General features: G+C 51.0%; 1 protein-coding gene across 15 annotated transcripts in view; it reads right to left on the reverse strand.

Annotated features, from left to right (window-relative positions):
- The window catches only part of TTC7B (tetratricopeptide repeat domain 7B), a 271,518-nt gene that overhangs the window by 110,145 nt on the left and 148,775 nt on the right, over positions 1-12,598 (reverse strand). For all 15 annotated transcript variants that reach the window (XM_060418491.1, XM_060418490.1, XM_060418489.1 and 12 more), the window contains 2 exons: positions 12,415-12,478; positions 8,537-8,674 (listed from right to left, as the gene is read on the reverse strand). In XM_060418491.1, the coding sequence (XP_060274474.1) occupies positions 8,537-8,674; positions 12,415-12,478 (202 nt within the window). The remainder of the gene's footprint in view (positions 1-8,536; positions 8,675-12,414; positions 12,479-12,598) is intronic.

Genomic DNA, 12,598 nt, shown 5'->3' on the forward strand with positions numbered 1-12,598 from the left:
GAAGAAACACTCTTTCCCCTACAGGTGCTTTTTTTCTACTTTTGTTATTTTTATGAGAACAGTGATTTTGTGGGGGGGTTGTTTGTTTGTTTGTTTACTCTATATCATCAAAATCCAGAATAATGCCTGGTGATAGCTTCTCAGTAAATACTTCTTGAATGAAAAAAAACACAGAGTTTGCACAGTGAGTGAAGGGTCCCCAGGGCTCTGCGCAAACACTGCTCCAGCCATTCTCTCACCGAGCAGCTCTCTGCTGTTCTTATAAATGAGCCACTTACTCAAGAAATGGGCATTTCATTCCTCAGCCTCCTCCCTCCTCAGCTGCACTCACCTTCTGGTCTTTCCATCTCCCCTGGCTCCGACCACCAGGGATTTCAGAGTGCCCCCAAACATGTGCAAGAGCTAGGGGGGGGAGGAAGGGAGCCCCAGGTTCTCCCCAGGGGTGTGTCTTATACAAAACAGGTGCTCGATGAACGCTTGAATATTGATCCAGCGTCAGGATCCATTCTTTCAGATGGCTTGCAAGGTGTGCGTATGTGGCGGGGGCAGGGGGAGGGGCGAGGGCGGGGGAGGGGGCGGGGGCGGGGGGGGGGCGTTGGCACAGAGAAAGAAGGAGGCATTGTGAGAAGCGCAGCGAAATACCAAGAATCCAGAGTTGATGCCATAACAGAAACAATGAAGAGTCAAAGCAATCTTGAAAAAGAGCAGCGGTGGAAAACACAGCTTCCCAGTTTTAAAGCTTATCATAAAGGCACGGCAACGAAAACAGTGTGGATTGTCCTAAGAATAAGCACGAAGACCGACAGGGCAGAACGGAAGCCTGGAGATCAACCCACACATCTGCAGCCTAATGGACTGTTGACAAGGGCACCAAATTCAACCAATGGGGGAAAGAATAGCCTCTAAGACAATGCTGCCAGGAAAACTGAATTCCCACATGTAAAAGGATGAAGTTGGAGCCCCACCTGACACCATATACAAAAATTAGCTCAAAATGGGTCAACAAGCTAAACATATGAGCAAAATCCAAACAGTTTCTGAAAAAATAAAAAAGAAACCATAAAATTCTTATAGGAAAATATAGGTAATAATCTTCATGACCTCGGATTTGGCAATGGATTCTTAGATAGGACACCAAAGCAAGAGCAACAAAAGAAAACAATCAGCACACGAGGCTCCACTGGAGTCGGAAACGTGTGTGAGAATCAGCACACGAGGCTCCACTGCAATTGGAAACTTGTGTGCATCAAAGGACATTTTCAAGAAAGAGGACGACAACCTGCTGAATGGGAAAATATGTTTGTAAATCATACATCTGCTAAGACTTTCACCTATACTAAATAAAGAACTCCTATAACTCAACAACAAAAAGACAACCCAACTTAAACACAGGCAAATGTCCTGAACAGACGTCTGTCCAGACAAGATACACAAATGACGAGTATGCACGTGAAAAGATGTTCAGCGTCATTAGTCAGTAGGCAGACACACAGCGAGGTACCGTTTCCGTTACCAGAATGGCTATAATAAAATGAACCAAAAAAACAACAAAACAAATGCAAGTGTTGGTAAGGAATTTGAATCCTTGCGCCTTTCTGTTTGGAATGCAACAATGGTGCCGCTGCTGTGAAAAACAGTTCGGAAGTTCTTCAGAAAGTTAAGAGAGAATTACCATATGACCTGGCAATTTCGCTCTTGAATAGAAGAAAACAGGAACTCAGACACGTGTCTACCAGTGTCCACAGCAGCGTTATTCACAATAGCTAAAATGCGGAAACAGTCCACGTGCCCATCAGCAGAAGAATGAGCAGAGCGTGGCCCACACAGTGGAACACTGCTCAGCTGTGAAGAGGAGTGAAGCTTCGAGCTACGCGATCAGATACATCTTTACGACGCTGAACCTTGAAAACACTAGACTACCCGGAATCAGCCAGAAACAAAGCATCAGTATTGCATGACTCCATGTATATAATGTACCCAGAACAGGCAAGAGTCATAGACACAGAAATTAGCTGAGAGGCACCAGGTTATGGAAGCTGTGGGAACGGGGAGCATTGCTTAGCAGATAATGAGTTTCTATTTGGGATGACGATCAAGTTTGGAAACAGACATGATAGCTACTCAGCGCTGTGAATCTAGTGAATGCCGCTGAATTATATATGTTTAAAAGGTTAACATGGCATTAAGATGAAACATTTTTCCCTTGAGGGCCGTAAGAACAATGAAGCTTAATTCAAAAACATACTCATGTTGGTGGGGTTGTAGGTCCCAGTGGCCATGCAGCGGCTGAGATTCTTTGGGGCAGGACTGCAAATAACAATGGCGGAGCTGATCCCTCTGGAGGCTGACCCTCAAAGCTGGACCAGAGCTGGGATCCTAGCAGTCAGTGCTCGGCCCCGAGTGGGGCCCACCTCTTCCTCTGTGACCCAGTTCCCACGTAGATGACTTTTAACCTTTGGGCCAACCTCTGGAAGCTACACTCATTGCACATCCAGGGACAGGATACCCCCAAACCAAAGAAAAGCAGGATGAGAATGCCCACTGGTTTTGAAGGACTGGGTGATTCAGCAAGTTGTTACTGGGTGCCTGTAATAAACCAAGGCTTCCCTGGTGGCTCAGCAGTAAAGAGTATGCCCGCAGCGCAGGAGGCACGGGAGACAAGGCTTTGATCCCTGGGTTAGGGAGACCCCCTAGAGAAGGAAACGGCAACCCATTCCAGTATTCTTGCTGGGAAAATCCCATGGACAGAGGAGCCCGGCAGGCTCCAGTCCACGGGGTCGCAAAGTCGGACATGACTGAAGAGCCACTTCTGGGAGCCACTTCTGAGACAGGAGGACAGGTGAGCAGGTAAACAAAACCACCTGCCCTCCTGTCTCAGAAGTGGCTCCCAGGCTGTCAGGCCGCCCTAACGCCTTCCGGAGACCCTGGCACGCAGGTCAAGGCTGGGTTTCTGCAGAGTGGGGCTGCATGACAGACCAAACGCTAATGTAAACTAACAAATAGGCCAGTTAAGCAGGTTTAGGTAGACCTTCAAGTGTTCTTCACGAGGCTCCCTGATCAAATAAGTGTTTGGGGGGCAGGGATGTGTAAATGTCCCTTTGGTACTAGCCAGACATTTCTACCCACAGAACTACAAGAGTTGCTGAGATTCACCATAAACAAACGAACACGAGTTCAGTGGGAAAGATAAAAATATCATTTCTGTCTTTAAAGCTGCCATGTCTGTGGAGAGGGGATACACACACCCTTCACAAAAGACCCCATAACGTTCCGTTAAAATGGAGCCATTAATAGTCAAGAAACAAGCCTCCTTAGCAGCTTGGGTTCATTCTCAAAAGCAAGGAAAGCGGAGCTTGTTGCTTTACTTTTAATAGCACAGGTTGCCATGCCAACTAGTGCTACTGTTTAAATTGAACGGGGAGAAAAGAAGTGTTCCTTCCCACACAAGCCTTTCAGCAGGGCTCACATGAGTCTTTTGTTTTTTAATTTATTTATTTGGTTGCACTGGGTCTTAGCTGTGGCATGTGGCACCTAGCTCCCTGACCAGGGGTCAAGCCCGGGTCCCCTGCGTTGGGAGCACAGAGTATTAGCCCCTGGACCACCAGGGCAGGCCCCACATGAGTCTTTAAAACACACAGACGCCTAGCACTGCAGGGACGGCGACCATCGCTAGTATTTAAACCTGTCCGGGTGAGGGTGGGACGCCCCTTTGGTTTGAATTCCCTCTGTACACCGTGCTCCTCACCCAGGGGCTGGCTGAATAGCGCCCGAGAGAAAGAAGGGCATCGTGTGGGCACACACCGAGGTGGCCCTTCTCGAGATGCGAGAAGAGACTTCTGTCTCAAACAACAGAGACAGAGAGGAATGTGGCTCTGCTCCCCGAGTAAGCAGAATTCTTCTGTTTTTTAATTTTTAGATATTTATTTTTATTTTGGCCATGGTGCTCAGCGGGAATGTGGGATCTTACTTCCGCAACCAAGTATTGAATCCGCGCCCCCTGCATTAGAAGCATGGAATCTTAACCACTGGACCGCCCCGGAGGTCCCCAAGCACAGCTCTTGAAGGGCAGAGTCTGCACAGCACTTAGAACCCATGCAAAGCTGTCAGTGACAGGAGGGGTGAGGAGGAGACGGGCTGGGAGCCGAGGCAGTCACGCCGGCCTCTTCCTGCTGGCAGGAGGACCTGGGTCAGCGGGTCCTGACGCAGGAGTGTTGCTGTTGCTTGGGGACAAGAAAAGGGAGGAGGGCGAGAGGAGGGGGCGAGCAGGAGGCAAGACTGCCTCTCTCACAGCAGCCTGGTGGTGGTGACTCCTCTGTTCATGAAAGGTCCCAGCCGGCACAAAGGTGACCCCTGCATATCGGGGCCTGGCAACCTGCCTCCACGCTTTCCACCCGGTGTCCTCTCCTCCCCGCCCTCCCGCCTCTCTGACCTTGATGGTAAGGCTGTCCCTCTGCTCTTAGAGGCTTTAACTCCTCTCAGGCCTTGCGGAGCCAATTCACACATTGGCTGCTGCGATCCTCCCTGGTGACCAACTGGCCAGCTCCGCCGCACCTGGCCTAGAACTCTCACCTGCAGTCAACAGGCCTTCACTATCCGGCCTTCTCTAACTGGCTGCCTCTCCACGTGCTTGTTCCTGACGACTGGAAGTTTCCAGAAAGGTCAGGTCACTCCTGTATACTTAGCTGCTTGCCTGGTGTTGGGCAAGCCCTGTGCAGAATGGCGGGGACAGCCCGGCAGCATGCAGCTGCGGTTTAATGCAATCTACGCACTGGGCTCTGTTCTGAGCCCTTTGCACGGATTAGCAAACAAGCCTCAGAATGATATGAGATGGGTGTGAGTATTATCCCTGTTTTACAGAAGGCAAGATTGAGCCATAAGAGGTTAGTGACTTGCTGGAATCGTATAACTAGTAAGTGGCAAATCAGGAACTCAAGCCCAAGCTCTCCGATTTTAGGGCCTGGGTCCAGGACACATGAGATTGCTGACTTAGGTTTGGGTGTTGAGGTGGCTGGGCTGGGGGGTTGGTGTCAATGGAGAAGAGAAGAATGATTGGGAATATTCACAATAAAACATCTATAATATTATTCCATTCCTTGAAACTTACAAAGATGTACATGTATTTATTCAATAAGGCATAGGTTCAAAATTATAACAAAACTGTTATGTAACATTATCAAAGGCAAAATTTAGAAATATCCTAAATGACTATAAAGCAGAACTGGTTACATAAATTTTAGTACACTCAAACAATGGAATACTATACAGCTATATAAAATGATGAAGTTACGTACAGTCACTGCCAATGGGTAAGTGAAAGTATAACAAGCTCAGAAGATCATATACTGGACAATTCTATTCATACGAAACACAGTAAGTCACCCACATATGACCCTTCAAGTCACACACTTTCACGGACGCAAATGTGTGTCCCGTCAGTGCCAAGTGTGAGTGAAGCTGCAGCCTGCCCTCCATCTCCTGCCGCTGATGACCCTTCAACCCCCCCATCTCCCGCCTCCTCTCCCTCCTCCAGGCCGTAACTCTTCCTGACTGTTCACTCGATGGCCAGCCTCCGTATGCCAGTGGTTGTACGTACTAGTGTTTTCAAGGTACTGTACTGTAAAATTTAAAACGTTTTGCTACTTTTTCTTATGTATTATTTGTGTGAAAGGTGTTATAAACCCATTACAGTACAGTACTATATAGCTGACTGTGTTAGTTGATATCTAGACTATGTTGGACTTACGAACATGCTCTCAGAATGGAACTCCTTTGTATGTTGGGGACTTATATTCAAAATAGCTAAATTCACAGAATCAAAAATCAGATCAGCAGCTGACAGGGCTTGGCAGGAGGAGAAATGATGAACAAATCCTTATGGGGATGGGGTTTCCTTTCAGGGTGATGAAAGTTTTGAAATTAGAGGTGATGATTGCCCAATAGCAGGAAAAGTATTAAATGCCACTGTATTGAACCTTCTAAAATGGTCAAGTATATGTTTTATAAATTTACCTCAATTAAAAAAAGTTCACTTAGCCTTTTAACCTAAAGTCCTCAGAAAATGGAAGGGCAAACGAGAAGGAAAAAAAAAGAAAACAGCGGCAAACGAGGGAAGCAGGACAGTTTAAGTAGGACCTGGAGCAAAGGGCAGCGGGGGTGTCCGTGCTCAACCAAGGGTGGACCGAGCCCCTGTCCCCAGGAGAGCTCTCCAAAGACAGGCCGGGCCTGCGAGATGCTCTGCGTTCTCGCCTTCCTCCCACGACAGCCCTACTTAGATCTGAGACAACGCAGACACCAAATGTTTGCTGGGGAAAGCTCCATCTGCAAGCCCCAGTAGAAATAGCAAGAAAAACTGAGGCCAAGGATTCAAGTCCTTCGTGACTGTATGCAGAGCCCGCACGGAGACTGTCCCAACATCGGGCACCCCAGATGGTGACTGCCTGCTGCTTTGGCCGGCTCTTCTTCTGGACTAGGGGTCACGCACCCGCAGGCACCCCACCTCGATCAATACTGCACCCCCAGCCCGAATCACAGCCCCCAGCACAGAATCGGGGCCTGCATATATACGGGATTCTTAAAAAAACGAACGTCCTCCATTTTATATATCTGACCCACTGACTCACGGGTAAAACACTGACACGGCACAAAACTCAAAAGGCTCCAAAGGCTCCCACTGCTCTGCTCCGGCCCCTTCAAGGCAGCCCCGCACGTCTCCACAGGGTCCGTGTGACCGGCGCGGTGAATTCTGAACCAAGGCTCTGCCAGCCAGCCAGACTACCCAGCGGCCTGGGCGTCAGGGCACGGCCGCGGGACGACGCGAGGCGTGGCGTCAAGCTGAACGCCGCCTGGCAGGAGACGCGGCCCCAGATTCCGCGCCGGGCCGAAGCGCACGCCAGGGGGCCGCCGGCTCAGAGCGCCGCGGGTGGCAGCCGTGCCCCAGAGCCCCTCGCGCACGAGGGCGCGCCCGCGGGCAGGGGCCGCCCGGCCCGCCCGCCGCCCCCGCCTCCTCACCCCTGTTTCGGACACAGGCGCATTTCAAGCCGGGGCCGGTTCTGCGGCCCCGCGATGGGAGGCGGGCCGGCGTGCAAGCCCCGCGCAGCCTCGGACGCCGGGAGGCTTTCAGCGGCTGTCGGGCGGGGAGGCGAGTGCACCTTAAAGGAACTCGGCCGGGAGCTGCGTGGCTCTCTCCCCGGGGCAGGCGGTGGGCAGGAACTCAGCCGGCCAGGAGGAGACGGCCCCTGGCAGTGAGGCCCCGGGTGATGAAGCCGGGCCACCCCCGGCCTGGGACGCGCCCGGTGTGCACCTCGGGACAGGAGCGCCCGGACTCATGGCGCCATCTGAGCCCGTTCGTGAGGGGCTGTTTTTCCCCTGAAGCCTGAGTAACCGTCGCCCTGTACAGTCACCGAACCAAAGGCTGAAAAGAGACGGGAGCCACGCAGGCTCGTCTGTTCCCGAGGCTCCTGCCTAAGCGGCGCGGCCCCGGCGGGCGCGGGGAGAGCCGGGCGCCCTCAGCCCGTCCGGTGCGCCGTTCCAGTCCCCGTCCGCGGGCCCAGCGGCTGGGCCACGCGCGTAACTTTAGGAGAAACAAGATGAACGCGTGGAAAGGCTCGTTTGAACAAAAGGAGTGGTTTTTCTCCCCTCCTTCTCTTTTTACCCCTCTGCGGAAGAGAGAAAATGCTCCGTGACTGAGTGAGCCTCTCAGCGGGAAGACGCGGCGTCCTGGGCAGTCCCCCAATAACGCCTAAGCATGGCCTCCGCCTAACCAGCTTCTCCGAAACTGCAAAACAGTGCAGCTTCCCGCTGAACGCCTCTCAGCAGCGGAGCGAACGAGGCGGCAACACCTCTAAGCAACTGCGGTCTCCTCCCAACCAGCGAAAGACTACACACAAAGGCACCGCCTTCCCTCCCTCAGGCCTGTGCCGCCTCACTCCGCGCACGCTGTCCCGGAAGTCCCGGCTCACTCGACGCACCCTGGGCCGGAAGTTCCCACTCACTCAGCGCACCCCGGGCCGGAAGTCCCGGCTCACTCGACGCACCCTGTCCCGGAAGTCCTGGCTCACTCGACGCACCCCGGGCCGGAAGTCCCGGCTCACTCGACGCACCCTGGGCCGGAAGTCGCCAGTGCGCCAGTAGTTATGCCACGATACTTGACATAAAACCAGCTTTACAAGGAAATTAATATCACAGATGGGAGAATGGGGATCCGCATGGAAATCACACTGAAAAAGAAACTGCCTGAGAAACGCTTGCTTTCTCTTACAAACTCACCCCCAGTGGGTTTACGGACCACCGGTAGGAAGTGAGCACTAGTGAATTCCACCGTCGCATTGTGCAGCCTGATCCCCATTTTGCAGAGAAGGGAACCAAAGTTAGATGAGGGGCCCGAGTGTACATGGCTGCCAGTGAGGGGGGCGGGGTGTGTGTGTGTGTGTGTGTGTGTGTGTGTGTGTGTGTGAAGACCAGGTCGCCCAGCTCCTCCAGCACTCGCACCGCCAGCACCACCCACTGCCTGGAAGTCAACCAGACTCAAGGGCTGTACCTCCGACAGCATCTCATACTGGCCTCTTCTTCCAAGAGCAATGGTCAGTAAATCATAGACCACAGATGCGCTCTGTAAACTGATGAGACGGTCGCTCTTGTGCTCAGGTATCCTGCTCAGCACAGCGTCGCGGTTGGCCTGAAAACAACACGGAAGAGAGAAGCAGATGGTGAGCTGGCCGTGCACACAGCTATCGCTTTGTGCAGGGAAGCCATTCAGGGCCTGCTGCCCCTGAGAGCTTGCCGAGGGCCTGGGGACAAGGGCACGAGTGAGTAAGGGGTCGTTTACTCAAGATCCCCAGAGCACCGCAGGACTCAGAAGGCCTGGAGGGCACTTGGTGCATTGGCAGGCGTCTGGAGGAAGCTTCAGGAGCGGATGCCAAGCACAGTGGTTTCTCCTGGGCTCAGGCTCACAGCCAGCCACGCAGCAGACACAGCTGCGCTCGGGGGCAGCAGAATCGTCCATCGGATGAAGCCCTGCTATGTCTCACTTATGGATCCTGCTTCTCCTCTACGTGAAAGAGCAGGAGAAAATCCCCAGCCCCACACTTCCTATTGCCAAACGCTGTTATCAGGGCACATCAGTCCTACAGAGACGTATCGTCCTTTTCATCTCTCACCCAAGCAACATTGGAATCTCTGTATGATAGCTTCACTGGAAAAGACTACAAAGACTCATTCAACTTTGTTCAGGGGAGCACAGAACAGATGTAGAAGAGAGAGTAAGACGCAAACAGACTTTGGTTTTAAAAGATGTTAGTGCAGAGGGCTCGGGAGAACAGGGAGGCTTGTCTGTTTCACACCCCCACTGCTCAGCACAGGAACACTGCAGGCGCATTCGAGCTTGTTCCTCTCATTTATCTAGAAATCAACTGCTCTCCATGGCAACTTGTTTTCATTACTTTTGCAATTACTCCACCGATTCCTCCAAACACATCACATGTACTCGAGACTCTAGACGTAGCTCATTTTCCTTTTCTCCCTAACAGGGAGTTCGGTACCAATAAAGTTAGACTTTGCCTGTCTTCTTTTCCCTTCTAATTAACAGAAGGCTCCAGACCTATCCACCCCTAGGAACACAGACAGGGCCCTTCCATTTTCCCTGTGAAACTGGCTCTCGAGGGGCCAGGCTCACTGGTCCCGGCAGCCCAGTGTTTACCCCCAGCCTGACACTGGGGGGGCCGTGCACACACCTGCTCGCTCACTGAAGAGACGGGCGCTCCCTTCTGTGTGAGCCCAAGGCACTGGCCTGTAGCCTCCTGTCAGCACTTACTCATTTCAGAACTCCTTCCTCTTAAATGTCAAAGACAAATAAGGAATATACGACACAGGCCACTTCCTACAAAGTGAGCCGTCTCTTATGGAAACATGCCTGCTTCTGAAAATTTCATTGTAAGTTTGTCTGGTTAGGAATCCCTTTGGAGCCAACAAAGGAAGCTGTGAGGGAAATAGGGCCTGCTATCAGTGGTCTCATTTGATTGATTTGCTCCAAATGTTCCATACTGAGACCAACCTGAGAGAGAAGGGAACACAACAAAACATTATTTAAGAAAGGTTTTCAGGTTATGCCAAATGCATTCCTTTTTTCTTTTTAAAGAGAAAGTCTATCAGTGCCTTTCGATTAAAAAGGTACAGTACAGAGTCTCAAGCAGGTCCACAAATAATAAATATCCCAGAATGCTGTCTCAGTGGTAATTGTGCTAAAATACAGTTCTGATAACTCCCTTCTCCTGGAGAAACTAATTTGATTTGAGGTAAGAACACAGTTCAACTCCAAATGAGTTCTTGTAGGCGGAGGGACCATTGACAAATTTATGTTTCTAAGTTAAAATCAGGACCAGAGGAGAATACAATTTTCTCAGACACACACATACACAACACAGCAATTCTCATTTTGGTTCTGAAATTGAGCACATCTATTTTCTGTCTAAAAACTGGAAGAAAAAAAAATCAAGGGACATGAAAAAAGGCTTCCAAAGGCAACTTAATTTAGACTTCTACCTACGTAGCCATGGAATGACTTACAGGGAGAACAGAACCGTCCTGGTTATTTACTGTTGTCATTTGGATTTCATCATCCTCTGAAGAGATTTTCTGGAAATTAAATACGACAGAGTCGAATTTGACTGCCTCCAGGGGATTGAAATTGGAGTATTATTAGGGTCTGTCGCTGCAGTGAGGGAGCAGGAAAGCTACACGTCTACTCTGAGGGCATGCCTTCTAGAGACGTCGCCAGCTTCCCCAAATTCCAAACTGCAGCGCACACAGCCTGACAACAGAACTCGGTATTTTCAATCAGAACTGTCCAAGAGGGCGGAAGTGCATGGTCACCATGCTCTCAGACTGTTCCACTGTCCCTACCCAAGATTGCCCAAAGGAAGCCGAACGGCAGGTTGTGAAGAGCCCCGTGAGGAGGAGGGAGTGCAGTGGCGCTCCCCCCGCCCCATCCACCCGCCAGGGGACCGACGACGGAGCGCGGCGCGACCTGCTCGTCTGAATGCCAGTTACAGGAGCCCACGGGCGCTGGCCTGTGCCAAGGCGGAGGAGAGCGTGTAAATGACACCATCCGCAGTCACCAGCTGACAGTCAGGGAAAGATGAGCCATGGAGGCGACCTGTATCCTTCAGAGGAAGTGGGGCCAATGACGTCAAAGGGCTTCCAAATAAAAAGATGCGGTAACTCAAGCAGTCTCCCTGTTGTAAACATCTCAGGGCCATTTCACAGAAAAAGAAAACCCAAAGCTTTAAATTAAGGCAAGAAAGCTACCCTCCCTGCCCAACCCCAGCCTCTTCTGCCCCTTCACTCAGCACCCGTTTCTAAGTCTTCTTCCCCGGAGGATATTTCATGCTTCCCCTTAAACTGTAAGCTTGGAGTACAGGGGACCACCTTCTCTTGCTTTAGTTGCACCTCGTTTTTCTCCTTGTTTTTCCTCCTGCCTGCCCAGCAGGTTGGGAGTTATGGAAGCAGACAGAATGTCTGCTAGAAAGAGCAGGAGGCCACTGAAGGACGCCTCCAGTCCCTCATCTAAATGAGTAGGTGGGCACAGGACCTTCCAAGCCCCGGGCTTGCTGTTCTGCTCAGACGCTCAGCACACGTCATTTAAGTGCCAAGGTACTAACTACTATGACCCATATTACTCTGGCATGCTTCAAGCTGGGCCGTCACACCTGGCGACGTGACAAGAAGAAACCCAGTAAATGGTGAATGGTGAAATTCTAGACCTAAATTCCATCTCCCGGCCAAACACTAAGAAAACATCTCAGAGGAATCTGATGGTCTGGCAAAAACTCCCTCCCAACAGTAGAGCTGGGTGACAGAGTGGGCTCTCCAGGCCTGGGACTCTGCAATGCCTGGGGAACAGGTGGGGGGTGGAGAGAGGACCTGGGCGGGAACACGAGGCAGGGCCATCAGGCTGCCGCTGTGGGAACCGGAGGTCCAGCACAGCCAGCGTTTCACCCCCAATTCTCCCTCCCAAGGCAAATGAAGAAGGCTCATAAAGGCTGACCCTTGAGGGCTTCTCCCCCACCCCCCATTTAAGGTTCCCTTGATGGTCATTTTAGCTGTAGTTACCCATGTGCAACTGTGTTCTTGTTCAAGCAGTACTTTGTGGATAAATGAATGAACTCAGATGCCTGCTAATTGCTAAGGAAAAGAGGAGCTTCATGCCTCAGGCCAACCCAGGGCCATTTCTAGCCAGCCCAAGAATTAGAAATATCTCTCTTTAAACCACTGTAGTTATTTTTCCCACCAGGTACCCCCTTCAGAAAGTGCTCTTCTTGTTTCTGCAAAGAAAGAGTCACTGTCCTGATGGGGTCACCATATCAAAACAGGGACTGAAGGAATAGGGGAAAGAAAAATGTAAAAACACCTTCTACTCACCATTGACTCACTAATCAGCAGTAACAACAGGGCTTCTTCAGTATTTTCTTGAGGACAAAAAATGCTGTATAAAGAAAATTCACTTTGATATACGGCAATTTCAAAGTAACACACAATATGTAACCAAGAGCAGGACTGAATGCTAACAGCTCCTAGATTCTTACACAGTATAGAACCCATGAGA

This window comes from Ovis aries, chromosome 7 (assembly GCF_016772045.2).
Source record: "Ovis aries strain OAR_USU_Benz2616 breed Rambouillet chromosome 7, ARS-UI_Ramb_v3.0, whole genome shotgun sequence".
In the NCBI taxonomy this organism is placed as follows: domain Eukaryota; kingdom Metazoa; phylum Chordata; class Mammalia; order Artiodactyla; family Bovidae; genus Ovis; species Ovis aries.